At 39.7% G+C, this 15000-nt stretch overlaps 1 protein-coding gene across 14 annotated transcripts in view; it reads left to right on the top strand.

The window, feature by feature from the left end:
* LOC113803611 (SAFB-like transcription modulator) overlaps positions 1–14082 on the top strand; it is a 30178-nt gene extending 16096 nt beyond the window's left edge. For 4 of the 14 annotated variants that reach the window (XM_070128183.1, XM_070128180.1, XM_070128181.1 and 1 more), the window contains 12 exons: positions 722–842; positions 1819–1868; positions 3314–3450; positions 4794–4943; positions 5221–5595; positions 5885–6039; positions 6281–6421; positions 8780–8788; positions 9123–9254; positions 9440–9715; positions 10804–11004; positions 13304–14082. In XM_070128183.1, the coding sequence (XP_069984284.1) occupies positions 722–842; positions 1819–1868; positions 3314–3450; positions 4794–4943; positions 5221–5595; positions 5885–6039; positions 6281–6421; positions 8780–8788; positions 9123–9254; positions 9440–9715; positions 10804–11004; positions 13304–13487 (1931 nt within the window). In that variant the 3' untranslated portion in view covers positions 13488–14082. The remainder of the gene's footprint in view (positions 1–721; positions 843–1818; positions 1869–3313; positions 3451–4793; positions 4944–5220; positions 5596–5884; positions 6040–6280; positions 6422–8779; positions 8789–9122; positions 9255–9439; positions 9716–10803; positions 11005–13303) is intronic. The other 10 variants (XM_070128182.1, XM_070128176.1, XM_070128178.1 and 7 more) reach the window with 9 other exon arrangements.
* The last annotated feature ends 918 nt before the right edge of the window (positions 14083–15000 follow it).

Genomic DNA, 15000 nt, shown 5'->3' with positions numbered 1-15000 from the left:
TTTAGTTTGTGTGAGCCTAAAGTTTGTTGCCTATAGCTAGTGAAATTTACTAAATGCAGTGCCCTGGATAGGCAGTCAATGCACATCTTACTAACTTCTTATGCAAAGAAATCCCCGTCTACCTAAGGATTGAACATCATATACCAATAGCGTGATTCTGTAGGATACTTGAGTATATTTTATAGCCAGAATGAGAAGAAGGAGATGGGGTGTGGGGGACCCAGGCTTCCAAGATGCACCAGGGACAACAGTGGCTGCAGCAGCAGGTCTGGTGTTGGCAGCACCAGCAAGAGCGCTGGCTTGTGTGCTTAGAAAGTTGCACATGTTTATCTTCTTTACAAGGGATCTTGTAGCTTCTCAGTAGTAATTTTTCAGCATGCAGTCTTCTGTATGTGAGCAAGATATGATGAATACTTAGCCAGCAGCAGCAGTCATCTCAGCCACACCAGGTACAGCAGCGATGTGTCCAGCGGAAGTCTAATCAGCAGATGTTCCAGTATCCCCTGTGGTCCCCCCACCCTCCCACTTTGTCAAGGCAGTGCGAGGGGCAGCCGCAGCGGCAGCAGCGCAGCAGCAGTAGCAGCAGTGATGAGGGGGTCTCTTCATCCCTGCCTGGTTCAGCTTGAACCAGCAACACAGCGTGACTCGCTTCTGGCGCTGGACTCAACCCACCTGCCAGAGGGGAGCCACGACCCAGCCTGATGACTCACTCGACCCACAGAGCGATCACACATCAAGGAGGGCAGCACCGCTACCCACGCCAGCGCAGACTCCGCCACGGGCAACAAGGACACAACCGACACCGATTCTCAGGATAAGAAAGAATGCGAAAAGCCCAAGAGGTTGGTTCCTCATGCTGGGTTTGTATGATAGCAGTGAGTCCTAAGCTGCTGCTGAAACATGGGGCATGATCTCCCTTTGCTAGACACACTTACTAGACCAGTTGGTAAACACACTAGTCTGTTCATGTCACACAGGCCTGCCAACATCCCAAGACATGTGGATGTAGGGAGCAAAACACTATGGCCCAAATGTTTTTATTTATTGATTTGTTTATTTAATTGTGAATCCTTTTTAAGTTTTATTTTCTTTATTTATTGTATACCTTTTTCTTTTGACTGGTTAAGTCACTTAGGGTGGTACTGTGTTAATGTAGCTACTAGAAGTGTCAGAAATTGGGATACCTGTTAAGAAATAAAAGTTTATTTTTTAGAGAAAACTGGTCAGTAGAGGTGAGGGAGTAGTAACATGGGTTCAGGGAGTAGGGCGTAGCAGGGAAGGTCTCAGAACATGGAAGAGGGTGAAGGCTTAAAGTGGTTCTGCTGCTTTGTAGATATTGTAAAAAGAAGTGGAATATTTTTCTCTTGTATCCAGAGCATTCTGGCCAAATCCCAGTGAGAAATTGTTTTGAAGTGTTTTTCAATAAAAGTTTTAGCATTAAAGAAGAAATTATTTTCAACGAAAAATGTTGTAAGATGTGGAAGAAAAGGGTGAGGCAGTTTAGGTGGCGTTTTCTTATATGATAAATCCAAACAGAGGTGCATGTTGCACTCTGGCTTGCAGGAACTGTCCTCTGAAGCGAAAATATTACCTGTCAAATATTTTTTGTAAATCGAGAAAAAAGGAAACTTTTATATTTTTTAAGTAACCGCAATTAACAGAAGGAAGTAAGTTTTGAGATTTTCCTATATTAGACCCTAGACTTAATCATGTTAAAGCTGAAATCCTTTGATGATGAAATATTAGCTTAAGCCTTTCTCAGTCTCTTTGAAAAGAATTCCTTATGATCTTGTGAATCTCTCTTTTTCATATTCTCAGCACATCCGGAGAGGACAAAGGGAAGGATGACAAACTTAAGGATGACAAAGGTAAGTTTTATGATATAGGGTCTTTTAATCAGTGAGGAAACTAGAACTGTCATTTTGTATAGATGATAAGTTTACAGATTTCTTTGTACTTGCTAAGGCAACTATGTAGTTGGAGATGTGTGAATGAAAGTGTAATACTATTTAGTAATGAGTATTAGAGGACAAGAAGTGAACCGTACATGGATATGGGAAACGAGAGTAGAAAAAAGCACTTTTAACAAAAAAGAAAGCTGTAGATTGGGACAAACTAGGTAGGTGAGTGCTGTAAAGACAAATGCTTCTTAGTCTTCTTGAACCAAGAGATGCAACCAGAAATCAACAATTGATATCCAGAGTTTTTAAATGCAGCTTTTTGGGGTCAGTGGAAGGGGTCTATAAAAATTATTGTCTCGCTATACAGTGGCATTGTAGCATAATATAAACAAGAGGTTTCAGTGATGTACTGAAGTGAGTGTTATTTCTGAAAGTAGGATGCCATGGCTCATTAGCTTTGCAGTCATGGACTAAGCACAGATTCTAAAACAACATTATGTAAGTATTGCTAGGTGAGGAATAATTACAACATCAGTATGTAATGCCTATTGAGGTTGCATGCATAGAAGTGACAAAACTAAACAGAGGTGGTTGTCAGTTTTACAATTAATTCATGAGTAGACAGCAATCTTTTGTCCTCTTTAGTGTGTTAGATCCAATGTTTTGTTGTTGGTGAGATATTTTTTTGACAATGTGAGCTGGTATGTACAAGTTTTTGTGTTACTTTGCAAGATAATGGAAGTCATAGATTTGACAAGCATCAGTGAAAAGAAAAAGAAAATGAAAAAAAAGAAAGGAAGAAAGAAAAAAAAAGGGAAAAAAAATTTATATACATTATCTCTGAAATAGCAGTATCAGAGGTTATAGGTAGGTCTTCTAACAAATTAATTGCTAATGGAATTTAAGAAGGAACATGGTGGATAAGAGAAACGAAAATGAGGCATGACAAGAAAAAAGAAAATGGATAATCCTTATTTATGACTTTAACATGCGCTAATGCTTTAGGTTGTTACAGCACAAAAGTGGAAAGAAATACTTCAGGTTATGTGCACATCAAAATCAGTGAAGAAAGAGAATGAAGGGTAAGTAGAAAAATAGATATAAGGGATGTGAGGAAGGTAGATAGTGAACTGATAGTGGACAGAAAGATATAAGTTAGCAAGTATAGATTTGATATTTGCTGAAAAGAAACGGAAAAAGACAATTGGACAGTTTATTATTCAGTGTTTTTTTTTAAGTTTCTTCACAGTGCTTAACATTCTCATCTTGACAAGTAAGGATTGGAATCAGTAATAATTGAAGTATGTGAGGGATGATTTGTTCTCTTAGATCATGCTACTTCAATACATAAAAATAGTTGCTATTCACTGTTGCAACACTTTCAATAACCCGAAGCTGGATATAACTTCCAGATCACAAAAGCAAAGGTGGGAGTGGAAGCAGCAGTAGCAGCAGCAGCAGCAGCAGTGGAAGGAATCTCTGGGTCAGCGGATTGGCTTCCTCCACACGTGCTCAGGATCTCAAGTCAGTCTTCTCTAAGTATGGCAAGGTGAGAGAAAAACCTGAGCAGTTTTTAATTATTATTATTATTACTAATATGGCAGTTGATTTCTTGTATTAATAATTCTCACCCATCTGTTTGATTCATTCATACATAAGTTTTTGTTTTTGTATTATTGTATGTAAGTTTTTGTGAGCTTATTTACATATTATAAATGGCATGATGTCATGCTAGGGAAATTCATATGTGGTTGGCATATAGTGCTACTGCAGTCAACTTCAGCCACAGTTATTATTATGATTTCTTTTTATCTTACTGTGAGCTTGATATTGTTCACATGCTATATTATGATGAAAAGTTGGTAATGAGAGACTAGATAGGCAAACAACTAATACAGTATGTTGAAAAACATTAATCTAGCCAGTCTAGTGTGTGCAAACTACCACTCTGTAATAACAAGCCCATCTCTGTAACAAGTTACATATTTAGGAATACCATGAGCTGTGGGTTCATTTCTGTGTTATGGATTGCTTTTGGAAAAATGTACATTATGGTTTAGCATTGACCATATTTCGAAATAGTTCTAAATACTGTCAGCATAAAGAAGGACTTTAAAACTTGCTTCACTATAAGGCTTGTTTGATGGATCCTTGGTATTTCTTTTGTAGTATGTAGGGATGACATGCCTTTATTTGTGAATTGTAAATATTGATGAGAATTTTTTGGTGTATGCGTCTTCAGAAGTGGCTTTAGTGATTGTTGAGTGTTAGGGAGAAGCAGGAAAAATATCAAGGAATGTTACACAGATGAGTAATTATTTATATTTAGTGATTACTTGTGTTATAGGAAGTCAAGTAAGTCATTATATAACTAAAGAGGAAGATGTAATGTGATTTGAACTGCCAGAATTACTACCTAACCCTGTAGCTGTGGTATTAAAATCAGCTAGTACCCAGAAATGGGGGGGATATTGGTGTGCATCAGCAGTTTATTTGATATTTCAAACACAATATTAGGTACTGTATTCCCTGTTGGTAGAGTTTAGAAAAAAAGTGATTCCCATCATTTTAGGGGGCCATATGCAATAGTAAAACCAGAGATATAATGTTATAGAATGACATACTTCCTCCAATCAATTTAAGGGCATGGGTGTGTAATGCAATGCCATCTGTGACTTCATTACAGGCATTTTATATATATATATATATATATATATATATATATATATATATATGTATGTATTTATATATATAATGTACTTAATGCATATGTATTTATAAGTTGTGCAAGGAGCATACTTTCACATTCAATATATGTACATGGTGATATTTTCAGACCCATTGTAAGTCTTAGACATTTGGTTTTTTATCCCCCCACTTTTTTCTCCCCAGGTGATGAGTGCCAAGATTGTAACAAATGCCAAAACTCCTGGAGCAAAATGTTATGGTTTTGTCACAATGATGAGCAGTGAAGATGCTTCTAAGTGTATTTCACAGCTCAACCACACAGAGCTTCATGGCCGCATGATACAAGTAGAAAAGGTAAGACCAATACCTTTCTCCAAGAGAAGTATGAAAATAGGAAAGAAGCCTGCTTGTGCCTGTCTGTCTATCTTTCCTTTCCCTCATTCCCTCCTCTTACAAACCTCTGCTCCACTAGCCCGCCTCTGTATATCCCCCAACTGGTCTCTTTGGCATTATAATTACCTGCTTCCCTGTCCCAACTGCTATGTGGCTGTATTTGATTTTAAATATCTTAGAAAGAATTATAGATAGAGCCTAACAACTTTAACAAATTTACATGTATGTGTTTTCATAGGCCAAAGGAGAACCTGGAGGCCCCACCAGAACCAAATCCTCATCATCGTCATCATCCAACCGCAAGCCCTCAGAATCCAAAAAGGAGCCAAGCAGTGAAAAGAAGAAGGATGGAGAGAAAAAGGAAGGAGACAAGAAAGAACCTAGCACAGAAAAGAAAGAGGGGGTGGAAGAAAAGGGAGAGAAAGAGGGTGAGAAGAAGGAAGAGAAGAAACCAGAGGGCAAGGAGGAAGTGGCCCGTAACAAGGAGCATGATCGTGAGCGAAGAGGCCCCAGGAACAACCGCCCATATGATCGCAGGCAGGATCACCGTGGTAACAACTTTAGGGGTGGACACACAAGGGGAGGCCGGAATGATGTTCTCAGTTTCAAACAGGTAAAAGGCTGCTGTGATGAGAGCTTGTGTTATACAAAATAAAAAATAGATAATTATATTAGTCTCTTTTTTTGACTAGATATCATGTAGACTGGCATTTGCTGTGTAATCTGCTGAAGTTCAAAATAAAATCTCATGAATCAACTGTAGAGAGGATTATTGAGTCCATAATGCACAGATGATGATAAAGAATAGGTTTACTGATTCATATGTTATTTTGTTAGCTTGAATATAGGTATGGAAAAATTATGAAAGGGAAAGTATTGAGTGAATAATGAAATTGTCAAAGTATCATCACTCACAGATTATGGAAGAACGTGAACGTCAGCGAATTCGTGCACGGGAGAGGATAATGAGGGAGGAGGAGCGTAGGCGAAGAGAGGATGAGGTCAGACAAAGAAATATTGAAAGACGGCAGCGTGAAGAGGCAGAGAGGCTTCAAAGGTAATTAGAGATGTTATTAAAAAACAAAGCAACAAGACTTATAGCTCAGGGTAATGGAAAGGAAAATGATATAGATTTGATGTATTCGTGAATTAAAAAATACTAAAGACTTACTAGAAAATCCAGAGATTGCTTTTGATGCTATAGTGATTGGAAGTATTGATTGTGGTGGTAGGGGTAAAAGAACCATCTTTCTGATAAATCTTTTGAATAACAAATTGAAACCATTTCTTCTCAATAGGGAAAGAGAGAAGTTGCGCATTGAGCGTGAGAGAATTGAACGCCAGAAGCAGGAGCTCCTTCGAATGGAGAGAGAACACCAGAGATTAGAGAGAGAGAAGTTAGAAAGGGAACGTGAAGAACTTCGCAGGCAGCAGATGAGGTAAGACATTTGCAGTACTTTTCACTTCTGTATTGCCTTTTGTAACCTAGCCAAGATTTGAGAATTGTAAGATTTTTTTGTCAGAATTTTTTATATTGTTTTAATAGTTGGTTATTTTATTTATTTTTTTTCATGATTCATTAGCCTAGTTTTAAATTCGGGATAGAAAACCTCATGTTATGTAATATTGAATTAGATTAGAAGGTATAGGCAAAATGGCTTTGCAAAGGGGAAGCACAGTCGTGTCACCGCTCACGAGTGTTTGGGTGGCCAGGCCTATTTGACACACGTCTGTCATAGTGTGTATTGGAATCTTTCTGGGTAACAAGAAGATGAAAATTCAAGCAATTTAGGAATATTGAAACATAATTGTCAATTGCAGATTTCTAATTATATATAGAAGATAATGAAAGAATATAACGTGAAGTTTGTGGGAAAGTGCGACATACAAAATAAACCAATGTGATAGAAACAGCAAATGGTACTAATGTCATAAAAGATCTGGCATAGTGTTCTTGCCTTAGTGTAAAACTCCTGAGTATGTGAAGTGAGGCACTTGAATACTTTTATAAAAGAAATGATAAACTAGATAAGCTTTATTTCTGCTTGTGATGCTTAAGCTCCACAGAGTGATGTTGGCTTCTGTTCTTTATTCCTGGCATTTTGATCTAATTCCTGTACAGAGAATGGCAAAAACAAAAAATTCTGTTAGCATTGGTAAATCTGCATGGAATTTGCTTGATTTGGAGATTGTTATGCATGTAGTACATCTTGGAAAAACTAGAATTCATACAGAAAGGTTTTATTCTGTAGTATTATTGTAAGTATGGAGCAGTCTATCCTAGATGAAACTTTTAATTGTTGTTTATAATACTTTTTGTATGATCTCTATTTTTAATGAGAGGATTTGAATATATTGATAGGTAAATTTAAGGTTTTACTATGTGATAATTTATGCAATTGACAAATATTTACATTGTTAGGAATTATACAACAATGTTATTTTGTTTATAGTATGTTAATTTTATCTCCTTGTTTATTTCATTATTATTACTATATCTGTTAGTGACCATACATTGCTATATTACATTTTTGTTTATATTCTGGAACTTTGAGCCTTCCTATGTTTTTATTTCCCAGGTTCTTATCTGAAGCCCACAATGCCTTTTATTATTAAATTTAGAGATGTTGAAAATGCACAGTGACATCTACATATGTGCACACACACAAATACACACAAATGCGCACTCACACAAATACACACACACACACACACACACACACACACACACACACACACACACACACACACACACACACACACACACACACACACACACACACACAAATGCACGCATACACACAAGTGCACGCGCACACACACACAAATGCACGCATACACACAAGTGCACGCGCACACACACAAATCCACACACACACAAATGTGCTCGCACACACACAAATGCGCACGCACACAAATGCGCACGCACACACAAATGCGCACGCACACAAATGCGCACGTACACACACAAATGCACACGCACGCACACACACAAATGCACACGCACGCACACACACAAATGTGCACACACACACACACAAATGCGCACGCACACACACACACACAAATGCGCACACACACACACACACACAAATGCGCACGCACACACACACACACAAATGCGCACGCACACACACACACACAAATGCGCACGCACACACACAAATGCGCATGCTCACACACACAAATGCGCATGCTCACACGCACAAATGTGCACGCCACACGCACAAATGCACACCACACAAATGCGCACGCACACACACAAATGCACACGCACACACAAATGCGCACGCACACACACACAAATGCACACGCACGCACACACAAATGCACACGCACACACACACAAATGCACAAGCACACACACACAAATGCACACGCACACACACACACACACACACTCACACTCACACTCACACACACACACACACACACACACACACACACACACACACACACACACACACACACACACACACACACACACACACACACACACACACTCACACACTCACTCACTCACTCACTCACTCACTCACTCACTCACTCACTCACTCACTCACACACACACACACACACACACACACACTCACTCACTCACTCACTCACTCACTCACTCACTCACTCACTCACTCACTCACTCACTCACTCACTCACAGTATTAGTAGAAGTACCCTGAATGTGCATACACTCTTATAGATGTACAGAGAATTTTTGGGCAACAGATTTGAGACCTACATGTTCTAATTGATTTTTTATTTGTTAATTAGAAAGTTTTAACCAAGTAACCTCAACAGTAGACTCCGGTCAGTATTATCTCTGGAATGCTAGGAAAAAAAAATTAGTTGTCGTAAATTTGACTTGTTCCTTTTATTTTGGTTTCCTTGTAAAACTGATCCTCCCATCCTGATCGACTTAAACTAATTTGGAAGAAAATATTTTGATTTCATTTTTAGCCCCTTGTGATAATGCTTCTTTTTTAATTTGATTCTAGTTTCTGTCCATTTGACATTTATTATAATAAGTATCCTCCCTTGGAATTCAGTGCATTCAAATTATGATTGTAACGAGCATGTTGCAAATGAAAAGCTTGGCCTACCAGAGCCTGCTTGCATGAGCCGGAGTCTACTGTATTTTCAGGTATGAGGAAACACGCCGCAGCCTCAAGCGACCGGCTGATGAGCGAGACCGGCGAGACTTCTTTGATGACCGCAAGAGACCAGCCACAGACAGCCGAGGTCGTCTAGATGATGCCCCCGCACCACCTCGCAGGTAAGGATCAGTGGCTTTGTGTACAGATAGTTTTCTACAGGGTTAGTTGAAATTTTTATCTCACTGTTGCACTTGGCATTAGTATTGATTGTGATTTGCCAACTTCAAAACAAATAAGACAAAACATACTAGAGATGTCAGTGACAGATGAATAGGCTTGGTTAGATGATCCACAACACCCACAGGTATGAGGACAGAAATTACGAGAGAGGTAATGATTCTACACGATTTGATAGAGGAGGCCACGGCAGCCATGGCAGCCATGGTGCTGGGGGCGGAGGGGGGCGCGACGATATGCGTGGCGGGGGGGGTGCTGGCAGCACAGGCAGCCGCTATGACGACAGAAGAGAAATCCGTGACCGTGAGGATAGGCGTCCTGTTGACCGCTCAGGCCCCAGGGATGACCGTGACCACAGAGGACCCCCACCTCCTCAGGCTTCAAGGGATAGGCCCAGAGACAGGTAGGTGATACTGCTCCTTTAGGGTTTGTGTAGTGGGTGTGTATAGATGTTTGTGTGAATGTGTCTGTGTGTGCTTTTGTATGTGTGCGCACGTGTGTGTGTTATCATGTGGTTTCCAGATTTGGTTTTGTTTAATGATTAGTCAGTGTTGTGATTATTCTAATTCTCATTCTTATTTGTTTGTATGTTCTTGATTCAGAGTTGATATTGAAGCAGATCTGTTTATTTGTATATATAGTTTAAGCACATTTTGTCTTTTGTTACTATTATTGTAAACATAGAACACAAGCATGAAAAAAGCCGGCACTTTCCATTATTATTATTATCATTATTATCCTAATTATCATTATTATCATCAGTGTTATAAACTTCCTTTCTCACTTGTCTTTGAAATGGCCAAATTGTGAGTTTTGTGGGAAGAGAAAGATTTAGAGAGAAATATAAGAAAAATCTTAAAACTAAAAACTTTGTTCCACTCCTTATTTTTATTATCATCCTTATCTCCCATAGTTCTTTACTCTTCCCTTTATCACCATCACCACCATCTTTGTCACCACTGCCCACTGTCTACCATATTTGTCACTGCAGTCCCCAGTCTGCCTTCCCCCCCACTTCCCCCCCACTTCCACCCATTTTCCCAACATCCTTCTTACTATTGTAGACTATCTACCTTTCATCATGCTTCTCATTAGCATCAACCATCCCCTGTCCAGTGTCTTTGTCACTATCATTAACTATCCCCTGTTCAATGTCCTTGTCACTATCATTAACTGTCCCCTGTCCTATGTCCTTGTCACTATCGATAACTATCCCCTGTCCAATGTCGTTGTCACTATTGTAGAGTATCTACTGTCCAACATCCTTGTCACTGTTGTCTACCATCCATTGTCCATCAGCACAGGCTACCATCCTTGTTACTGTTCTCTGTCCACTGTCCATATCTATATCACCACCACCACACTCATTTTTAAGGAAGTGTCATATGCCGCGGCCTAGAGAGGGACAGTCGGCATTCCTTGAATTGACAATGATTGTAGAGAGTTGACGGGCGGCCTTTTCCATCCCCTCCTCCCCCCTCCCCCCTGCAGGTACAGTGGCAGTGGTGTGGGCGGCAGCGGAGGTGGAAGTGATGCCTGGAGGAGTGCCGGGGGTATGAGCGATAGTAAGGGCGGTTATGGGAGCGGCTCGAACTTGATGGGGGGCAGTGTGGGCTCCTCTGGACCGTCGACCCGCGGGGGGGACACGCAGGGAGGCTGGAGGCCCTCCGGAAGCATGGCCAACAATGATAGGTTAGCCCACCTTGAATATATTTTCTCTCTCTCTCTCTCTCTCTCTCTCTCTCTCTCTCTCTCTCTCTCTCTCTCTCTCTCTCTCTCTCTCTCTCTCTCTCTCTCTCTCTCTCTCTCCCCTCTCCCTCTCTCCCTCTCCCTCTCCCTCCCTCCCTCCCTCTCCCTCTCCCTCTCCCTCTCCCTCTCCCTCTCCCTCTCCCTCTCCCTCTCCCTCTCCCCCTCCCTGTCTCCCTTCCTCCCTGTCTCCCTCCCTCCCCTTCTCCCTCCCTCCCCTCCCTTTCTCCCACCCTCTCTCCCTTTCTCCCTCCCTCTCTCCCTTTCTCCCGCCCTCTCTCCCTTTCTCCCGCCCTCTCTCCCTTTCTCCCGCCCTCTCTCCCTTTCTCCCTCCCTCTCTCCCTTTCTCCCTCCCTCTCTCCCTTTCTCTCCCTCTCTCCCTCTCTCCCTTTCTCCCTTCTCTCCCTCTCTCCCTTTCTCCCGCCCTCTCTCCCTTTCTCCCTCCCTCTCTCCCTTTCTCCCTCCCTCTCTCCCTTTCCCTCCCTCTTTCCCTCCCTCCCTCTCTCCTCCTCCTCCTCTTTCCCTCTCTCCTCCCCCTCTCTCTTTCCCTCTCTCCTCCCCCCCCTTTCCTCTCTCCCTCTCCTCCCCCCCCTCTTTCCCTCTCTCCCTCCCTCCCTCTCCTCCCCCCCCTCTTTCCCTCTCTCCCTCTCCTTCCCTCCCCTCCCTCTCTCACTTCTCCCTCCCTCTTTCCCTCTCTCCTCCCCCCTCTCTCCCTTTTTCCCTGTCTCCCCCCCCCCCCCCCCTCTCTCTCTCTCTCTCTCTCTCTCTCTCTCTCTCTCTCTCTCTCTCTCTCTCTCTCTCTCTCTCTCTCTCTCTCTCTCTCTCTCTCTCTCTCTCTCTCTCTCTCAAGACACTAGTTTTGTAGTTTTCTTTTTTTCCTTTATATTTTGGATATTTACATTTTTTTCTCCCTCACCCCTCCCCTACCCCCTATTTTTTCTGGCTTTCTCCTTCAAGAATTTTGGGTTTAATTATAGTTCCTTGAAATCTGTATGTGTTTGTAATTTTATTAATCTATTGTTTATAAATTAACACACAATTGCACTGTTTTCAACATAACAAGAACTTGTACTTTACATATTGCATGAGCACTTTCTGAAACAAGATACATGTACAAGGAGACATGCACGTTCTTGTTTGCTGGTTTTGTTGTTAATTTTATTTATCACAATTATTATTGATTTTTTCAGTTTAACTATTTATATTTGTTCTTTTGCATTTTTATTGATTTTTTCAGTTTAACTATTTATATTTGTACTTTTGTCCATTTTGATAGAAAATATTAGGATTGATACAATCATGTTTCTGCCATTATGATCATCATAACATTGTTACTTCATTTATGATGATTGTACTATTGTTTTAAAAGGTATGGTTAACACTAAATAAGTGAAATCAATAATTCTTCAATACTTTGTAAATGTTTAGAGAGAGGAAGTTTATTATTGAATTACTAAATTCCTTAAGCTTTAACTCTTCTGAGTTTGTACCACCGTCTGCAGATCTGCACATGTCAGTCTGTTAATGCAATCAAAATTACATGAGTCATACCTGCATATTATTTTGTACTTTGAAAATATCTCTTTAGGCAGACACCGTTTACTAATTTAGTTAACCACATGCAATATATTTTCCCTGGGGGCTTGCTCTGTGTGTTGAATGTACTAGAGTGTGCAGGAGCGATGGGAACAGGTCATTCGGTTTTGTCTCCTAAGAGCTGTTTTCAAGTACAGGAAACATGCAAATGGCTTGTCTTTTTTTTTTTATTTGCAGATTAGGCCTTCTTTCTTTACTGTCTCTATAATGTAGTTTGAATTATTTTTTTATTCAGTGTCTTTGATTTACTTTTATTTTTTCCTTTGGTTTGTCCTAGTGAATGTTTTGTTAACTTCAGCTTCATGCATGTTATGTTGTAAATAGTCTAGTTGATTTGTTAGCAGGGATAACTGCTGCAATGCTTTTGTGTTATTTTTATATAATGATGCTTTTAAAAAGAGAAGAAAAATACCCTCTTATCTTGAGTTTGTGTTGTAACTGTGGTTTAGTAACAGGCAAAACCAAATGTGTAAAACTTGTCTGAGTGATTGATGGAGAGAAAGAATTGCAATGGTAATTTCTAAAGGAAACCGATAAATGAATTGATACATAAGTGAGTGAATGGGTGTAGGAGAATGTAGTATTTTTTGCTTTGCAATAGATTTTTTATTCCATGCAGATTCACCTCATACATACTCTTTTTTTTCAGATGGGGAGGTAGTGGTGGCCCAGGAATGGGCAGCAGAAGCAGTAGCAGCATGGGAGGCATGGCCATGGGTGATATGATTCGCTCTAATGCACACCACTTGTCACAACCTGGAATGGGGGGTATGGGCATGGGTATGGGCATGCAGAACGACAGATTCCCAATGTCAGATTTTCGTAAATATTAAGTGAATTTTTGAAGGCAGTTAAAAATCAAATGAACATTGACTGTTCAGTGGACTTTTTTTTTTTCTTTTTTTTTTTTCCTTTGTGTGACAAGCAACAAATATCTAGAGTATGACTCACAAAAAAGGAAAAAAGGAAAATATTTATCCTGGGCACATGTTTGTACATGCTATAGTACAAGTATAACAAACAGAAATCTCACCTAAAGACATCATTTACATTTCACTTTTCGACAGTAGTTTTTTCCCATTAGTGGATCTTTTGTTAACTTTTCTTGATTGTGTGTAAGGAGGTTCTTGTTCATCAATTGTGTTTCGTTTCGTTTTGTGAGAGAATTTCTGCCTTTAAGTGAGAAGGTACATCTATTTTTTCATTGAACATTCCCTATGTTTGTGTGTACCTGAATAAAATGTGTATATATGTCTTCACTACTTGCTTAATCCTTAACAACTGGAGTATCATAGATGGTACTGTAAGTTGCATTAATATTGTATGTATACACAAATTTAAACATTTTTTAAAAACAAAACATATCTGTCCAATGGAGTTACCATGATGTACATGTATGTAAAAATAAAAAAGAAACAGTGAATAAACTATTTGAACTTTTATTTACAGTTATTCCATGTGAAGTTTTGCATATTGACTTTGGTTATCCTTTCACTTCTGGAAGTATTGAGCTCAGGTAATTTAAAATGATGTATTTCTTATTGAAATGCATTAGGATTTTTCAGAAGTACTCTTAAAAATGTAAAAATGGGGGGTTCTAGTTGGCAAACAAGAACAGATCAACTTCGCAGACATGGTATGGAACATTAATTATAAGGTGACTGTACACCACAGCAGTTAGTCAAGATGATGAAACTAATCAATATAGTCAAAAGGCACTAAACTAGCCTAGGGATGGGGTGGGTTGTGATTTTTGGTAAGTAAAAAAAAATATTATTCTTGTAAATTCCTGCAGCAGTGGCATTGATGCAGTGAATTCTTTAAATCTTGGCATTATTTCTTCCTCTTCTTTCCAAATAACATTTAGAGTTACTGGGCCTTCAAGCTTAAATATCCTATAGCAGTCCCAGGTCTTACACAGATGTCAAGAGGATCCCTTCCAACAATGCTGGAGGTAGGTCAACTATATCTCTAACTCTTAATCTTCTTTTTCTGGGATGGCGAGAAAAAAAATTATAGAGTAATCAATTGCTGAATATGAAACTTCAAAAGATACCACATAAAGTGATACTTAAGAACTATCTCAGTTGGTAAATAATTATTAGGAAGGTTCATTGAGTCTCGCTTCCTCTCTTCAAAAGGACTATGCTAGCCGGTAGTAATATTTGGGATCAAATTGATAACACGGATCAGAAAAGAAAACGATGAAGGATTGCTAAGGGGCTCAATTAAATTTATTTGTCATTCCATGCCATGTTGCTGATCACGAACTCATAACGGTGTCACTAGATATAAAAAAAATCAAAGCGACTACCAGTTACAAAAAGTTTTAGTGAATTAGCCATT

This window comes from Penaeus vannamei, chromosome 12 (assembly GCF_042767895.1).
Source record: "Penaeus vannamei isolate JL-2024 chromosome 12, ASM4276789v1, whole genome shotgun sequence".
NCBI classification, from domain to species: Eukaryota; Metazoa; Arthropoda; class Malacostraca; order Decapoda; family Penaeidae; genus Penaeus; species Penaeus vannamei.
This window is presented reverse-complemented; position numbering and strand designations above follow the sequence as displayed.